General features: G+C 42.0%; 1 protein-coding gene across 1 annotated transcript in view; it reads right to left on the bottom strand.

Moving 5' to 3' along the window:
* Nucleotides 1-5974: 5974 nt before the first annotated feature.
* The window catches only part of LOC124776614 (esterase FE4-like), a 219884-nt gene continuing 205989 nt past the window's right edge, over nt 5975-19869 (bottom strand). Inside the window, exons 12-13 of the mRNA XM_047251697.1 lie at nt 16303-16423; nt 5975-6283 (exon numbers count right to left, since the gene is read on the bottom strand). Coding sequence (XP_047107653.1) covers nt 6130-6283; nt 16303-16423 — 275 coding nt within the window. The 3' untranslated portion in view covers nt 5975-6129. The remainder of the gene's footprint in view (nt 6284-16302; nt 16424-19869) is intronic.

The raw sequence follows: 19869 nt of genomic DNA, 5'->3' as shown, positions 1-19869 counted from the left end.
ATGACTGGACCTATTCTCAGCTCCAGGGAAAATATTACTAAATCATCTGCAAAAGCTAGACAGTTGAGACTGACGTTCGAGTTTTTGTACCTCAACTTAATTTCTTGGATTCCTGTTCCTTGAAGTCTTAGATTCCTTTTCCTTATTTTCTTTTCCCAAACACAGTTGAAGAGCATTGGGGAGACGCCTTAACCTTAGCTTTCACCAGTTTTTGCTTTTAAATGGTTTCGAGATATCTCCGCGGAATCTTATTTTGGACTTTGTTTCTGTCACTGGTTATTTAATTATTTACGAAGCTTTTGTCTGTGTTGAATTCTTGTAGTTCATTGAAAAGTATTTCTCTCTCTACAGAGTGGTAGGCTTTCTTGAAGTTAGAACAAGATTTATGCTAAGTACGCAATAGTTCCTTATGATAAGTTTCAGATTCATAATCTGTCGTACGAAGGAGAGACTCTTTATAAATCCCGGTTGGTATTCACTAAATTTACCGGCTAATTTCTATTCCAAATGATTTAGAATGACGTTGGATAGGATTTTACACGTAACAGTCCTTAAGGAGATTCCTCTGTACGTGTTAATATTTGCATTATTTCCTTTTTTGTGTAATTGATGTATGGAAGTGGTTTCCCATTATTCCGGAGTTATCTCAGTTTCCTAAATTTTCTCCAAAAGTGTTTGAAATTTTTCAGTCATATCATCGCTCGCAGTTTTCAACATTCCTGCGACAATTCAGCCCTTTTTCGATTCAAGCCGCGCGGGGTAGCCGCGCTGTCTACGGCATCTTGTCACGGTTCGCGCGGCTCCCCCCGTCGGACGTTCGAGTTCTCTATCGCGCGTGGATGTGTGTTTGTCCTTAGCGTTATTTTTGTTTAAATTAGATTAAGTAGTGCGTAAGCATAGGGACCGACGACCTCAGCAGTTTGGTTCCATAGCCCTTACCACAAATTTAAAAAAAAAATTCAATTCAGTCCTCTTCAGAAGCCTTGAGATTTTTTAGTTTTTTAATGACATTTTGAATTTTAGTTTTATCTGGAAGTTTTGAATTTGCTAAAAGATCTTCAGGTCCTACATTGGCAAAAGGTCTCATTGATCTATGACAGCTGAAAAGATTACTGAAGTGCTCTCCCAATAATTCGCAATATCCTTTGTAATTAATGGTCAGAGTGGCGTTTTTTCTTTTATGATATAGACTTGGCGCTTGATATTTCGTTAATGTAGTTTCGGAAATTTTGTAAAAAAGAACGATGATGTTTTTCTTAAAGTGTTCTTCATATAGAAGAGGCTTCTGAGGTTTTTTAAAATAAATTTCCGCAACTGAACTGTAAATTACTATTCATATATTTCACACAAACATGGTTTAGTATTTATAGTCATTCTCAAGTGCAAGCTGAAATGTCACAAAATGTCCGGCATGCCTAAATGACATGTCATCATCGAAATAACATTTTTCTGGTCGTATAAACCAGTTGACGTATTAAAGGATATGAATAGACATGTATGTCAACTCTGTTATTCATATTTGATGGATACTAATATACTATAATATCGCAACTGGTCAAGTTGTCCGAAATGTTTTTTAATTCGTCACTCTTCTTACTGCTCTGGTGCGGCGCGCCCGTAATTCCTCTCCTGTGCTTACCTCTTCATCTCAGAGTAGCATTTAACCTACGTCCCCGTTATTTGATGGCTGTATTCCAATTTATGTCTCCCCCTACAATTTTTGCCCTCTACAGTTTCCTCAAATATCATGGAAGTTATTCCCTGCTGTCTTAACTAATGTCCTACTATCCTGTCCATTTCGCTTATCAGTATTTTCCACGTGTTCCTTTCTTCACTGATTGTGCGGGAAACCGTCTCATTCCCTATCGCATCAGTCCACCTAATTTTCAACATTATTCTGTAGCACCACACGTCAAATGCTTCAATTCTATTCTGTTCCGGTTGTGCCACAATCCATGTTTCATTACCACGCTAAGCTATGCTCCAAACGTACGTTCTCAGAAATTTCTTCCTTCTATTATGGCCGATTTTTGGTACTAGCAGACTTCTCTTGCCCAGGAAAGCCCTCTTTGCCTGTGATAATTTGGTTTTTATGTCCACGCTTCCGAAGTAGCAGAATTTTCTAACTTCCTCTATTTCGTGATCCCTAATTCTGATGTTAGATTTCTTGTTGTTCACATTTCTGCTACTTCTCATTACTTTCGTCTATTTTCGATTTACTCTTAATGCATATTGTGTAATCATTAGACTGTTCATTCCATTCAACAGGTCCTGCAATTCTTTATCACTGACACAGTGAATATCATCGACAAATCTTATCACAGATATCTTTTTACCCTGAATTTTGATCATATAATATTCACTAGGTACTACAACGATTTGTTTCAATTAAGAAAGTTACTCGATGTCTTACTTTTATTGCGTAATAAATGCTGTAGTTTAACGACACGTAAGTAAGAATGTATCTATTTTACGCTGCGGCGCTAATGAATGAGACATGGACCTAAAACAACAAATAAATTAATTATGTGAATTTATTGTTTGAAGTGATAATTAAAACATTGTTTCTGCCCCTCATAGAGAGTGGTTGTGTGCATTCTGGCTGCCTAATCACTTGTATTCTCCCAAAAAGCAAATATGGAATCAGTTTCATCGACAACACAGAATGTTTAAAAAAGAATGATCTTATTGTGTTGTTTACTTACTGTCCATGAAATGTGAGCCAATCTTTCACCGCAGGAACGAAACAGAAAATGCGATAGTGAGCTAGAGCCGGTTACCCTACTCTGAAAAGGGAAAATTTGGTTTCATCTGCCAGGAAGGGTATTGCCAGTGTTTCCTTGCAAGCAAAATATGTTTTTCTTTTTGTAATAATAACAAGCGAATACTATTCAAGTCTTTCGGACCAACTAAATGTACAAATATCCTTGGAGAGCGCGCAATTGGAAAATGAAATGATCTCATTTTATCTGGACAGTAAAAAGCTGGTTTGGCAACTACAGAATTAAGAGATTTGCGATACGAGTTGATGGGATATCTATCTCAGTCACGGGATTTGACCTACTGCCACGTTTTGAAGAATTTGGTTTGAAAAATGTTTTGAGTTCGTTGAAAATATTATGACAACAGTAGATGGATGATCACAATTCAGGGATGGAATCTACTTACTAGAAATATCGTAGACAACGTGCATAGACATAAAAGAGAACTAAGAACAGAGTTTGCCACTACCAGTAAGAGAACGTTCCACTTCCCCCCGGTTAAAGCGAGCAGGTAAATCAATGCGATTTCCCCACTATATACACAAACGTATTAGTTAACTGCCTTTTACTATGCACACTGCGTACGCCTTTGGGCAGAACTAGAAATTTTAAAGTAGAAAATAATTGAGGTTTAAACGATGAAACGGACATAGTACCGAACATCACGGAGTCCTAAGTTTCGGTTAATGTTAGCGTGCTTGGCACAAAATGAGATTTGAACCATCTTACATGTAAATACTTTTGATTATAGTACATACACTCCTGGAAATGGAAAAAAGAACACATTGACACCGGTGTGTCAGACCCACCATACTTGCTCCGGACACTGCGAGAGGGCTGTACAAGCAATGATCACACGCACGGCACAGCGGACACACCAGGAACCGCGGTGTTGGCCGTCGAATGGCGCTAGCTGCGCAGCATTTGTGCACCGCCGCCGTCAGTGTCAGCCAGTTTGCCGTGGCATACGGAGCTCCATCGCAGTCTTTAACACTGGTAGCATGCCACGACAGCGTTGGACGTGAACCATATGTGCAGTTGACGGACTTTGAGCGAGGGCGTATAGTGGGCATGCGGGAGGCCGGGTGGACGTACCGCCGAATTGCTCAACACGTGGGGCGTGAGGTCTCCACAGTACATCGATGTTGTCGCCAGTGGTCGGCGGAAGGTGCACGTGCCCGTCGACCTGGGACCGGACCGCAGCGACGCACGGATGCACGCCAAAACCGTAGGATACTACGCAGTGCCGTAGGGGACCGCACCGCCACTTCCCAGCAAATTAGGGACACTGTTGCTCCTGGGGTATCGGCGAGGACCATTCGCAACCGTCTCCATGAAGCTGGGCTACGGTCCCGCACACCGTTAGGCCGTCTTCCGCTCACGCCCCAACATCGTGCAGCCCGCCTCCAGTGGTGTCGCGACAGGCGTGAATGGAGGGACGAATGGAGACGTGTCGTCTTCAGCAATGAGAGTCGCTTCTGCCTTGGTGCCAATGATGGTCGTATGCGTGTTTGGCACCGTGCAGGTTATCGCCACAATCAGGACTGCATACGACCGAGGCACACAGGGCCAACACCCGGCATCATGGTGTGGGGAGCGATCTCCTGCACTGGCCGTACACCACTGGTGATCGTCGAGGGGACACTGAATAGTGCACGGTACATCCAAACCGTCATCGAACCCATCGGTCTACCATTCCTAGACCGGCAAGGGAACTTGCTGTTCCAACAGGACAATGCACGTCCGCATGTATCCCGTGCCACCCAACGTGCTCTAGAAGGTGTAAGTCAACTACCCTGGCCAGCAAGATCTCCGGATCTGTCCCCCATTGAGCATGTTTGGGACTGGATGAAGCGTCGTCTCACGCGGTCTGCACGTCCAGCACGAACGCTGGTCCAACTGAGGCGCCAGTTGGAAATGGCATGGCAAGCTGTTCCACAGGACTACATCCAGCATCTCTACGATCGTCTCCATGGGAGAATAGCAGCCTGCATTGCTGCGAAAGGTGGATATACACTGTACTAGTGCCGACATTGTGCATGCTCTGTTGCCTGTGTCTATGTGCCTGTGGTTCTGTCAGTGTGATCATGTGATGTATCTGACCCCAGGAATGTGTCAATAAAGTTTCCCCTTCCTGGGACAATGAATTCACGGTGTTCTTATTTCAATTTCCAGGAGTGTATTTTACAGGCTGTTCATGTAACGAAACACACAGTGTCTCAGTGAAGGTCCGCAAGTAGTCCGATACCAGTGTGGCACCTTAGTCAGCAGAAATGAAAATCTTGAAAAAATCATGTACAATAACAGAGGACACCCGATAACAGAAAGGGCTCTTTGTATTAATTTTTATTACCAATTCTGGATTTAATATAATTTATGCGTTTCGTGTGTGAAAAATACCTTTTACATTTCACAATACAATCAATAACTTTTTGGCTCCCGATTTCTTTTAGTCGTGGAGATATTTTTTATTCTGAATTTTGATGTGCCATTTTGAGTGTACAGGCGAAATAGCGAAATTATTCAGCTCCAGTAAATTTCTCAAATACGTTCCTGCTTCTTTAAAAGTACTGAAACATGTCTTGCGTTTACGCTTTAAGTATGCGCGTTTTGTCAATTGTTCCAGTACTGCTATACATGTAATGCTTTATCGTGTCATTAAGGTGACGCAGTGGATGAGTCGCTCGGACTTATTAGCGAAGCTTGTTGGATAAATCTCTCTCTGGGGATATAAAGACGTAAAAATATTCAGCAGTTTAAGGTGAAAATCAGTACGGTTGCTTCAACAGCAACGCTGCGCCCATTTCACCCCCGTCGTCCTGTTTCTCCTGTGCTCTGTGCTGGTTAGCAACGTCGCCAACGAAGCCAACCATCCTGCTCCGTTTTCGTCTTCGAGAAACCACTGCACTCATCATTAAAGAACGAATCCTGCCCATCCAGGAATGTGTGCGCCGGTGCCGTTCAAGATACTGTGAAGCAATCAATATTATCTGAATCGTCTCCATCGTCTTAGTAGTTAGAAGAAAACTCATCAGAAAAACATAACCGCAAAGTCTTGTTATTGTAGCACGTAGACCTCTTAAAAACGAAGTATTTGTGACACAAGAAACTCTTGTGCGGTATTGTTAAAACTTTACTCGGGAAACTTCTGGCACGTCTACAATACAAATACATTTATTTTAATTTCGAATTTGCAGATAATATACAGACAGTGTTCGGTTTCTCCAGAAACAACACATACAACGATTTTATAAGAGCCAACACATACTGTAGTAAATATATGTTTGTGCCACTACTTAGTGTTTGTGAACTAGAGATTAGTTGCCTTCTGTCAAGCGACTGGTTGTGTCGTGTGACAGAATTGAGTCTATGGCAGCAAGTCATGCCAGAAGCTCATATACGGCTCAAAGAGGTTCATCCCCGAGCTGAGTGGAGCGGACATCCTCAGGTAGAATGGCGACGTTTCGTTGTACGCTATCCACTCTTCCGTCAGCAGTGAACTCACTTCTGGGGTTGGATTGCTGAAACAAGAAGACCTGCCATTAAAGAGACATAACCACTGAGTAGACAGATAGCGCCTCGGAAGAAAATGCTTGGAAATGAACCACACGCATTTACCTGGGAAGTTCCTCATTGTTAACTGTGAAAAATAACAAAAAATCACTGACATCATTACTAAAGTTGTCGACTCCCTAGCTCACCATTCACCTATTTTGAGATATCCTGCATATTCTAGAATTACAGGAACATTACCAACACCAATACCATATAGAAGAGACACACCCACACCAACGTCGCATGCAATTGCAGCAGCCACACTAGTATTGTGTGCAGCGAGCTCCTTCACATCAGGCTCGACTATTTCACCTTATTTATCTCATTCGACTGACGAAGATGCATGTTACGCATCACACCGCAAGAAATGGAGCCTTTCTTATGAACTATAATCCTGATATACATATCCTAAAAGTATCCCTATAGAAGAATCATAACAGAATTAAGTGGACTTATAAGATAAGGAATGAACTGGTTCTTCGTAGAATTGATGAAAAAAGGAACATATGGAGAACAAGAAGAAGGGACGGTATGACAGGACTGTATTAAGACAAGTTTCGTGGTACTAGCGAGAGTTATAGAGGGTAGAAACTGTGCGGAATGACTGAGATTGGAAAATCTACATCTACATCTACATCTACATCTACATGGATACTCTGCAAATCAGATTTAAGTGCGTGGCAGAAGGTTCATTGATCCACCTTCACAACTCTCTATTATTCCAATCTCGTATAGCGCGTGGAAAGAATGAACACCTATATCTTTCTGTGCGAGCTCTGATTTCCCTTATTTTATCGAGGTGACCGTTCCGCCCTATGTAGGTCGGTGTCAACAAAATATTTTCGCATTCGGAGGAGAAAGTTGATGACTGGAATTTCTTGAGAAGATTCCGCCGCAACGAAAAACGCCTTTCTTTTAATGATTTCCAACCCAAATCCTGTATCATTTCTGTGACACTCGCTCCCATATTTCGCGATAATACAAAACGTGCTGCCTTTCTTTGAACTTTTTCGATGTACTCCGTCAGTCCTATGTGGTAAGGATCCCACACCGCTCAGCAGTATTCTAATAGAGGGCGGACAAGCGTCGTGCAGGCAGTCTCCTTAGTAGGTGTGTTACATTTTCTAAGTGTCCTGCCAATAAAACGCAGCCTTTGGTTAGCCTTCGCCACAACATTTTCTATGTGTTCTTTCCAATTTAAGTTGTTCGTAATTGTAATACCTAGGTATTTAGTTGAATTTACGGCTTTTAGATTAGACTTATTTATCGTGTAACCGAAGTTTACAACAAATTATTGAGGACTAGAGTACAATTGATCGCCTGAGGTGAAGAGGTTGGCCTGTGAGAGGAATCCTTGGCAGGGCTCAGATAACGAAGAAAGTACCTGCCCTACGTAAACATACCCCAACTAATGCCTGGTAAAGACTCTGTCAGAATAAAATGCTTAGACCGTAACTTACATTCCCTACTGAAACATGAACTCCCTTTTGTAGCGTTTTTTCCCCATGCATTTTGCTCACAATCACCCACGTCCTAAATAACTCCAAGCTAGTCGGCGCCCTCCGATCCTCAGAATTCCTATCAAACGAGTTGATCCTGATATCACAGTAGAGGAGACTGAGCAGCATCTAGACACCAGCTCTGACTTACAGATGTGCAGAGTTCTTTGTATCCGTAACAACTTCAGTCCCATATTCCTTATTCGCATTTCCTCTGAATACTGGTCGTTTTATTGCCGATAGTGTCCTCCTTCATATTTGCAGAAAATATGTTGACACCTCCCAGGTCCAGTCTTATCGTTGCCTGAAATGCATCACTTATATCTCATCCAAGACAGCAAAACACCTCTTGCCACAAATGCAAAACCAATCAACTGGTGAAACAATGTTCCAATGTTCAGCCCTCAGTGCTATTTAACACCTGCAATCAGTTCCACTCCACATGTTCCCATAAATGTAAAGAAAAGCAGCTTCTCATCAGACTCGAAATACATATCCCCATCTGCCACTTAGCAAAATGCTAGAGTTTCGAGCTTATACAACACAAAGTACGGAAAACCGACTAAAATTATATATTAGTAGCAGTGAGATTTTTGAGCTACAAAAAAAGTGTATAAGGAAAGTGTTGTGTCTAGACAAGACAGCCTAGACACAATGAGAGGAAGCCGAAAGGCACGCGCTACGCTCGCGCAGATGGGCGTGAGGTCTGAAACAGGATACGTAATGAATGCTATAAAGAAAAGTACGTAGCTTCTGGAATACTTAACTTTAATCCATCCTTTTGGTACATCTGGAGATTGTGGCGATACAAGTGAGACTCTTTAGATACATGAAATGTTACTAATGGTGTCTTGCTAGGTCGTAGCCATTGACTTAGCTGAAGGCTATTCTAACTATCGGCTCGGCAAAGGAGCGAGACTTCGTCAGTATAGTCGCTAGCTACGTCGTCCGTACAACTGGGGCGAGTGCTACTCCGTATCTCGAGACCTGCCTTGTGGTGGCGCTCGGTCTGCGATCACACAGTGGCGACACGCGGGTCCGACATGTACTAATGGACCGCGGCCGATTTAAAGCTACCACCTAGCAAGTGTGGTGTCCGGCGGTGACACCACAGAAAGGGTAGGCTATAGGAAAATGGAAGTGGTGCATTTCTTGTAGCAGACAAGAAAAATCGATTTCCAAAAGATAGAAAATGAAGCTACCTGACAGTTGTCTGGATAAGACTACGTATCAAGGGTAGACATAAAATAATAACTGGGTCCTTCTGTTGACCACAATACTTCCAGTTTTCCTACATGAAAGTCGTATATCAAGTCACATAGGTGGATGCAGTATTTTTTGACTTTCGAAAAGCATTTGAATCGACACCACATCAACGTTTATTGGAGAAAGCAGAAATGACTTCAGGCGTGGGTCAGGGATGTGAGTTGGGCCTCTCGTTGTTTATATTGTGTATTAATGATCTAGCAGACTTATACCTCTGATCTTCTCTTCAGTACTGCTGTGTTTACGCGTGTTACTGATATGTTTGCCTTTAAAACTCCTGTGTGTTATACTGGAATTCATTTCATGGTCTCCATATGAGACGTAATGATGGATGTGATTTTGTGCTTTAACCCTAATCTATGAAGGTGGTCTGTGACTGAAACCGGTCGATATTTGGGTTTTCAATAAAAAAAAAAAAACAGGTGATGGTCAAACATGCATTTTATACAATATTAACAGCATCTTCAGACTTTTTTTTGCAGATTTTGTAGTTATGTATGAGAAATTATCAAATAAAAAGGCTGCAAAAATACCCAATCAGGCCTTGATAAGGCTTCAAAGTGCTTCGAACATTGGAAGGTTGTTTTAAATATTGGGAAATACAAGATTGTGCACTTCACAAAAGTAGAAAAGCAATAGCTTATGGCTACAGCAATAATAGTTCACAGCTGGAATCAGTAAACTTTTACAAATACCTAGGTGTAACACTTTGTAGAGAAGTGATGCGAAATGATCACATATGCTCAAGCGTAGGTAAAGCAGATGGCAGACTTCGGTTTATAGGCAGGATACTCAGAAAATTCAGTCAGCCTACAAAAGGATAGTGAGCCTATACAAAGAAGCGTGGCATGAATGGTCGCATCTTTCTTGGAGTAACGAGAGAGGGCCACGGAAATGTCGAAAAGCCTGAATCGGCAGACTATTGAAAACGCCAATTATCCCTTGTAAGCCTGCTTACAAAGCTTCATGAACTCGTATTACGCAGAGATCCTAGAGACTGTCGACCAGACTGTCGACCGCCAAATAAGAAATCATTGAAAACAATGAAATTGAAAAAATTAAAAAAAACATATTTTTCGTCTTCTGCACTTCAAACATTAGGCTTTAGTCTGTCACGGTGCCGAAGTCTTCATTGGCCTTTCCAGACTTCCTCAGAAAGCAGGTTACAGTTTCTAACTTTGTAAGGAAATCTGACACTGATCATTCTGTCTAGATGATCCTCCATTTTGTCTTGTTTTCTTTAATTTTAATTCTTGCAGTAAATATGTTCAATTCTTCCCTAATGCCATTGTTTCGTAATTTGTCTAGTCTGGTACACTCTTTCACAGCCCTAAGAAATCTCTTTTCATCTGTCTCGATCTCATTTTCTTGTCGTTTGTAAATACACACGATTCACTACCGTAGAGTAATGTGGGGACGCCTTTACTTTATAAAACTTCATTCGTATATTTTTGTGTTTTATATCTAATATCAGTTTATTGTTCCTCATATGTTTCCAAAGTTTGCTACTTTCTTGCCTAGGGCCTTACCGGAGACGTAAGTGATATCACATTCCAAATGATTCAAACGGCTACCTATTCTACAACGGTATTGCCTACCACTATGTTTGTTCTTAAGAAATCCAATCATATAAATGCCACTACCTTAGTTATCTTTGTCGATATTGTAGATTTTGTATTGTGTTTTGATTTAGAAGATAAATATTGTAGTCTTTGACTATTTTACTTAGAAAGTAAATTCCTTTTCCAGGTCGTTTTATTTCTCTTTTGAGATTGTGACATCATCTGCCTAAGATACAAAATTGATAGTTGTCCCTTTGTTTTCTAATACCTGCATGAAACTTGGTTTTCCTTTTACACAGTAATTCGTAGTATACAGTGTGGTCAGAAATAGTCTGAAAAACTTGTAAGGATGTTCAAGATAGGCTCTACAGAAAAATAATTGTTAAGAAAAATTTGATATATTGCACCGTCTTCGGTTTAATTAGCATTGAAGTTATATATATATATATATATATATATATATATATATATATATATATATAGGGTGGTCCAAAAGTCCGGAAACACCCTGATAAAATCCAAATGGAGTAGGAAACAAGGAAACAGAGTCCCTACACACGAGGAACGAGAAGGGGGAAACTTTATAGGCTATGCCACCAGCATGGCGGCCATCTTGAAAGCCGCCATCTTGGATTCTACTCCAGAATTTCAAATGGGAATGTGGTCATGTGACATATCAAACAGATAGAGAATTTCACCTGAAAAATAATGCCGTTGTTATTTTAAACATAGCTTTATTCATTCTCGGGCTATAGCCAATTACTTGTGGCAGCAGTGGGACGCTCGGCAGCGTAAGTATTACGTACTGAGAAGTCCTAAAGTGGAGTCTGAAACGGTGCAAAGTGACTATCCCATGCCTGATATGTTACATACGTTTACCTGTTAGGTATCATTTACTCATGCTAACGTTTTAATCATTGTTTCCTTATTTACAGTTTACAAAATGTCCTTAACACATGAAGAATGCATTGAAATCATCTTGATATCAGGAGAAAGAAGCACACGGGTCATTGCTGAGGATTTCAACAGTCGTCACCCAACCAGACAGCCCATCACTCACAGCGCAGTTGCCAAGTTTTTGGCCAAATTCCGAGCAACAGGTTCTGTCGCAGGTAAGTCTAAGGTTGGAAGGCCAAAATCCGCCACCGATGAAGCAACAACAATGAGCGTGTTGGCATCATTTAGCAAGAGCCCGCAACGGAGTACACGTCGCCTGTCACAAGAATGTGGGGTTAGCCGTACCTCCATACTGCGAATTCTATCGCAGCACAAATGACACCCGTACAAAAGTCAGCTGCTCCAACACCTGGGCGAGGATGACACAGATCATCGGGTACAGTACGCAGAATGGGTGACACAGCAGCTGCAGATAAACCCACGTTTCCCCTATCAGATGCTGTTCAGTGATGAAGCCAATTTCTTTATCAATGGCGAAGTGAACAAGAAGAATCACAGATACTGGTCCGACAGAAATCCACACTCGATTGATGCTTGCAAAACGGTCAACTCACAAAAAGTGATGGTCTGGTGTGGTGTGTGGGGTACCAAAGTCGTTGGACCTTTTTTTTATTGATGGTACGTTAACAGCCAACGGTTATCTGAGGTTATTGGATGAAGAAGTGTTTCCCTCGTTGTTCACAGAGGATGGGACATCTCCGGAATTCTTCCAGCATGATGGAGCCCCACCACATTATGAGCACAATGTGCGAGCATACCTGGATGTGCAGTTCCCTGAAAAATGGATTGGTCGTAGGGGTGTTGTGGAGTGGCCACCACGTTCACCAGATTTGACTCCTTTGGATTTTTATCTTTGGGGTCATGTCAAAGCACTGGTTTATTCTGTGAAAATACAGGATTTGCTCAACTAAAGCAGCGCATTGTTGATGCGTGTGGTCAAATTCAGCCAGATGTGTTGCTCAAAGTTCATCAGGACTGGGTTCGGAGGATAGCATTAACAATCCAACATAATGGACAACATATCGAGGCATTCCTATGACTGTTGGTGGTCTCTTGGGACTGTGTAACATCGGCGTAATGTCTCTTCGGCACATAACACACATGCTGCCGAGCGTCCCACCGCTGCCACATGTAACTGGCTATAACCCGAGAATGAATAAAGCTATGTTTAAAATAACAACGGCATTGTTTTTCTGGTAAAATTCTCTATCTGTTTGATACGTCACATGACCACATTCCCATTTGAAATTTTGGAGTTGAATCCAAGATGGCGGCTTTCAAGATGGCCGCCATGCTGGTGGCATAGCCTATAAAGTTTCCCCCTTCTCGTTCCTCGTGTGTAGGGACTCTGTTTCTTTGTTTCCTACTGCATTTGGATTTTATCAGGGTGTTTCCGGACTTTTGGACCACCCTGTATATATATATATATATATATATATATATATATATATATATATATATATATATATATATATATATATATATATTCGGCCTGACATGCGGTAAGACTTGTACATAATAACAGGGCATCCCACTCAAACTTCTCTGATTACAAGGACCTAGGAGAGAAAAAACACAATAGATACGACAATGAAAACTGGACCACATTGTAGAGCATCTCAAAGAATTTATATTCCCGCGTCAGAAGTTCCAAGTATCGTCGCCAGAGTGCAGCATGGTCGCATGAAGTGAAAACTGGTGACTCCACAGCAGCGCATGCAAGCAGTAGTGTGGTTTGCAGAAACAAAATCACCGATTACTGTGCAAAGAAATTATCGTTGTGTGTTTGAATGTGATCCACCTGATGTGAAAACAATTAAGGAATGGTGTAGAAAGTTTCTGGCAACAGGGACTGTTCTTAAACATTCTGGCGGTGCACGTTACGGAGTTTCAGAGAAGGCGGTGGAGGACACCAGATAAACGCTTCTCAGAAGCCCACATAAGTCAATTCTTCAAGCATCTAGGCAACTTGATGTACCTCGATCAACATGGCATCGTGTAGTCTACCAGCGTCTTCGTATGTGTGTTTACAAAGTGCGAATTCTGCCACATCTGACACCGAACGACAAACCACGGCGACAACAATTTGCTGCAGATGCAGAAATGATGCAGCGTATTGATATGGATGCCAGCTTCCTGGAAAGATGTTTAGTCTCAAATGATTCAACCTTTCATCTATCAGGAAGGGCTAATAGGCATAATGTTCGGATCTGGGGTTCGCAAAATCTGCACGTTGTCATTGAATATGTTCGTGATAGCCCTAAACTAAATGTCTGGTGCGGGCTAATGTACAACAGGATTGTTGGACCGTTCTTCTTTGCGGAGCAAACAGTGAATGGGTCCGTGTATGTGGACATGTTGGAGCAGTTTGTGTACTCTCAGATACAAGACTTGCAACCCAACATCTTTTTTCAAAAAGAAGCAGCTCCGCTGCATTGGTCAATGGCTTTTCGCAAGTTCCTGGATAGGAAATTCCCCAATCGTTGGATCGGACGCGGAGGACCCATTGCCTGGCCATCACTTTCACCCGACATTACGCAGCTTGGTTTCTTGATGTGGGGATTGGTGAAGGACCGCGTGTATGCGACCAAAGTGGACGATATTCCTATGTTGCGAGATTGTATCACTAAGGCGATGGCAACAATAACAGATGAAATGTTACATAGAACTTGGCAAGAAACTGAATATAAACTCGATATTCTTCGTGCTACAAATGGTCCACAAGTAGAGGTGTATTGAAGATAAATAAATAAATTCTTTGAGATGCTCTACAATGTGGTGAATTTTTATTGTCCTATCTACTGTGGTTTTTTCTGGGTCTTTGAAATCAGGGCGGTTTGAGTGGGACACCCTGTATTTTGAACAGGATCCAATGTCCGGAAATTTCGACTCAATTGCATACTCTTCTCGCCACACTTACCGAACGGCTTTCTAGAAAGGGGGGAGGGGGGGGTTACATTCACCGTCAGCAGGTGTGCATGTGGTGCTCCAAGGTGACGCCGCACCCCGAATTCGAAGAGGACGTACTGTATAGTATTGTAGACAACCCGTCAACGAGTACACGAGTAATCGCGCATGCTATGACTGTCGCTCCCAGCATCATCTGGTATGTTGTAGATGACCAAAAACTACATCAATACCAACTTTAACACTCCATACTACTTTTAACTCTCACAGACACGCGAATGAGGCTTGAACCAAATGAGAGGGATAGGACATGCCCATCACCACTTTGCTTCGACGTCTATTGTTAATGGAAAACGTCGTTTTGTTTCCTGTAACAATCAAAATGATTTTTAAAGTGGAACTTAGATAGGCCTTTCGACAGAAGTGTCCCAAATTAGTCTAGTGTGATATTCGGCTTAGCAAATGTATTAACAGAAACAGTAAAACATTAAAAATAATCAATACTGCAGCAATGACTCGAACGCTTCCATGGCATAGGCTGTCCGCTACCGCCATGCAGCAGCGCTACTCAGCCGTTGTTGGAATACTGGTTATTCTTAATGTTTTATTGTCCCTGTTAATAGATGTCGCTAAACCGAATATCACACTAGACAATTTAGGACACTTCTGTCGAAACGGCCTCATTAAGTTACACTTTAAAAATTATTTTGCTTAGAGTGAGAAACAAACCGTCATTTCCCGCTTTCACTAGACATCGCAGGTAAATAGAGATGGGCCTCATGTGTTTGGGCTGACCCCAGGTGCACATTTCAAACACAAAATTGCAAATATCTGCTAAAACACCAGAGAAAATCCACCCGACGACATACATATTAAAGAACGCTACATCCTTGTCTGACCTGCTGCTACCAGTTCTCCATTTACATGCAGCTTGGGTACTTTATTTCCTTATTGGTTTGTTAATGAATTGTTAAATGGAGTGGGTGCATCCAATGTGCTCTACAGTTTTTCCCTATTAACTGTATCAAACGCCTTTTCCAGATCAACAAATGCTAAGTGGGTATTTCGTTTGAATTATGCACGTTTATCGTTCATCTGTATCGTCACAAATACTGCATCTGCTTTCAATGTTCTGCTACGGAAACGCATTTGCTCCCCACTTAATAACCACTGTGACATTACTTTTAATCTGCTGCTCAGGATGCTGGCGTTAGCTATGCACGCCGCGTCCAGAAAGCTAAGCACTTCAAAATTCTTGCAGTTACTTTTATCTCAGTTTTTAAACAGCAGTGCAACTTTTGCTCGTTGCCCTACTTTTGGTAACACACTTCTTTTTCGAAACATACTGAATATATTTGACAATCTTAGACAGAGAGAACTACACCTTATTTTAGGAGTTCATTGACAGTCCAGTCCACGCTGTAGCTTTTCTTATCTTCCATCCACTACCTCTTACATGCATAAATAGCCCACACCTTGCGAGTGTGAATATTCCAATTCTTCATTCCTGTCTGCCCGTCTACATATCAAAGCAATTTTTAGTGGTAGTGTTCACTTTGTACTTTTATTGTTTCTCTGTCTGCTTCATTAAGCATTTTCACTGTCTTACGTGCTAGCGCTTTTCTTCCGCGGACGTCACTTTCGATTACACTACGTAATGCACCATATAATAAAAGAAACGCTACATATATAATCCATTGGAAGACTTGAAGTCTATAGTACATTTAAAGAAAGTAAGTTATCGGTACTATATTATTACTTTAAGAACTTGTAAATTTCCAAATAAAAACTTACTCTGTTTTTGCGAAATTCGCCAACATGGCTGTCATTTGATCCCTTAGAATAGCTCCGTCTGCATTAGGGTCGAGAGATGATGATCCGAAGAGATATGTTATATCATCTGCATGGGCAGCTCCTGAAAAATTATTTTTAAAGATGTAAAACGTTTATACAAGTTGCCAGACGTTAGCAGCATTACGACTATAACGGCCCATGTTCTGTTACAGCAAAGAAACTTAATTATTTATCTATAAATATTATCTAATTGGCTCCGTGTCAGACGATCCTTATCCTGATACAGAGGAACCACAACTGTTTGCTTCCTATTTTGAAATAAACTTTTGAATGCTTGTTTCCATCAGGCATCTTCCACAAATTAATATTCCTAATTTCCTTTTAGCACCTTTATTCATATTGTTTCCATTATATAATGCTAGATAATTATTCTTGTGAATGAGTGGCGGACAAATACCTTAACTCGAAAGTGTTCGTTTGTGTGTGTGTGTGTGTGTGTGTGTGTGTGTGTGTGTGTGTGTGTGTGCGTGCGTGTTTGGTGTGTAAGACTGAGAGAGTGAGAGTGACAGGAAAGGGCCAGAGGGGAGAGGCGAGGAACAGGAGAGAGTCACCACAGAATGTTTTTTCCACGAACTTAAGAAAAACTTCGTGAAAGATCGTGCAGAATGCCCTGCGTTTTAGTCACTGGGCTTTCCGACCGGTTAATGATATCGTCTGCACTAATGGTCGTCAAACGTTGTGGTCAAAAGCAAATACTGACATTGTGGCACGGTACCTCGGGCCGCATATGTGCCAACCTTTTACTGGCGTGCAAAACTTAAGGACGAATGTAACTTCAGAATAGTGTGTCACTACTAAGTAACACACCTCGATGAAAGTCGGACCATAATTAGAACGAGTACTGAACAGAAGGTAATTGAAAGAAATACGCAATGACATGAACAGAGACACTTTTATTCAAAGACAAGAATTACACCGATGTTACCAAAATTTGTGATGGTTCCATGGACACTTAAAAAGACAGGATATTGTCGTCAATTCGGTGTGTGATCACCGCGAGCTGCAGTAGACACTGTGCGAGGTGCTCCCATGTTGGCCACAAGGTTGGTAAGGAATTTCGGTTGACACTTTCCGGCTGGTCGTTGATGCATGTAGACGTGCTGCAATACGTCTATCCAACGCATCCCACACGTATTCCATCGGATTTAAGTCGGGGAAATGAGCCGGCCAGTCCATTCCCTGAATATCACCACGTTCTAAGAGTTCCTATACCAGCGCTGTTCTACTCAATTGTGTGTTGTCATCCATAAAAATGAAGTCAGGGCCGAATGTACCCCTGAAAAGACGCGGCAATATTCCTGTGTGCATTACGTGTTGCTTCGTCATGCGTTATGAGGGAACGTCCTGAATCACTACTCAGGCTGAGTCTGCTCTCGTCCGAGAACAGCAAGCGACCCCACTGCTCGTTGGTCTAGTCCCTATGGTCTAGGCACCATCCCAAAATGTGCCACCGATGTGCGGGTGCCAACGGAAAGCAACGTGTTACTTGTAGGGGAAAGAAGCCACTGTTGAGCTTCAGACAGCGTGCGTTACAGTCCTGTTAAGTGTGATTGCGATTACACCTAGAGTTTGCGATGGTCTCTTCTTTCCTGTTCCGCAATGTAGCGGTCACCTGCTGCTGCGTTTACCATAGCCACCACCTCCTCTCCTTCACACGGCTGTGCCTGTGGTTCGGAACGCTCCCCACGCACGTGAAACAATGCTGTGACCAGTACCACACTCCTGGGCACACTCGTAACACGTCGTCCTTACCACAGTTCCTCATTCTTCCGGTTGTGAAGTCATCCAGATCTTGTCTCCGGGCCGTGTTGTAATGAGAGACACCACCACAGTGCACCGTAACCTCTCGCTGATAGAAACACGCTGTCTTTTTTCCGTTCGTAGCCATCCACATTTGGTCACGATGACCTCATGCCATGTGACGTCCAGCTTTCTGTGCACGGCTGGGAGACCTCTGGCAACATGCTCCCGCACTTTGAGTCATTTCCAGTGAATTGTTAATATGTTATGTTACTGTATCTATCTCGTTATTAAGTTTCGCAGAGCAGTGTATTATTAGTTGGTAACATGTATAAATTAGTATGTAGACCAGCCGTAGTAATGGCCCGATTAGTTGGCCACGGAGCACTGGCGGTTAAAAGTTGTCACCATTCGGAAAATTTCCTGTCGATTGTCCTCTACTTCAGATTGCTGCCACCCCCAGCTACTCCAAAGTTACGAAACTGTAATTGCCTCGTATAGTGTCGTTGTGCCCTCTGTGCTCTGTGTGAGAGGATTATTAACTGATAAACAACAATAACTGCGCTTATACTTAAACGCATTATGGAACATGAGATGCGATCACAGCTGTTCACTAAATGTTTTGAATGTCATTTTTTTCTGTTAACTACATTCTATCTAGACAGCATTAATTCAATTTCGAATTTCTCGCTACAATTACGTCCCGAATTTGAAGATGTAAGGCGTGTTCACAATTCCATGTTACTCCCATGTAAAAGTTTATACCATAGCAGCTGATCGGTATGAGCCGTGTACGCCTTTGAGATGTCAGTACGGGAAGACAAAAAAATGAAGCATTTCTCCGTCTGACATCCACTAACTACGCAGTGGCCTCGCTACTCCTCATCCCCTAAGATAAGTGGCCATATTTTCTTAGCTCACCGCCGAATTCACCAACGTCAATTAAAATTAAGCACATCTTAAAATATTCAGTCTCTGTCGGTCCATTATAGCCACGGGACATCGGCTGGTGCGTACTTCTCAATTGAATAAACTTTATCAACAGGCGTATACTTCAGGTTATTTTATTTTATTTCTAACACAACCAGTTTCGGCAATTCATTTTGCCATATTCACGTCCCATACGCTTTTTTCAAATCAACGACCTTATCGCCTATAGCGCCATATAACTGGATACCGTGAATCCCAATCACTATCCAACTGATTCATACGAAAGGGTGACACCAGCAGCGATTGGGATTCACGGTATCCAGTTATATGGCGCTATACGATAAGCTCGTTGATACGAAAAAAGCATATGGGCCTGAATTTCCGAAACTGGTTGCGTTCGAAATAAAATAAAATAACGTAAAGTATACGGCTGTTGGTAAAATTTATTGAATTGAGAAGTCTTAAAATATTATTCTCTCTGTAAGTATTTCTGTTTGTAACTGAGCAGATCTTAATCTTGGTTGATGTTTTCGATATCAGCTTTTAATTGCTACATACATATTATTATAAAATACAGCTGTGAACCGCGGCCAGCAGAAATACTTAAAACGTGTCGCATGCGGCCCGCGGGGCGCAGTTTGACGACCACCGGTCTAGACGCAGGGGGGTAGTTACCTGAGCAGACACTGGAATGTGTTACATGGAAACAACAAAATTATATCGTCCTGTGCATAATTTTAAACTAGAGATTATTACGTTGAACTACGGTGTGTCTCACTGTGGTGTCACCGCCAGACATCACACTTGCTAGGTGGTAGCCTTTAAATCGGCCGCGGT

The sequence above is a fragment of the Schistocerca piceifrons genome, chromosome 2, assembly GCF_021461385.2.
Source record: "Schistocerca piceifrons isolate TAMUIC-IGC-003096 chromosome 2, iqSchPice1.1, whole genome shotgun sequence".
NCBI lineage: Eukaryota > Metazoa > Arthropoda > Insecta > Orthoptera > Acrididae > Schistocerca > Schistocerca piceifrons.
This window is presented reverse-complemented; position numbering and strand designations above follow the sequence as displayed.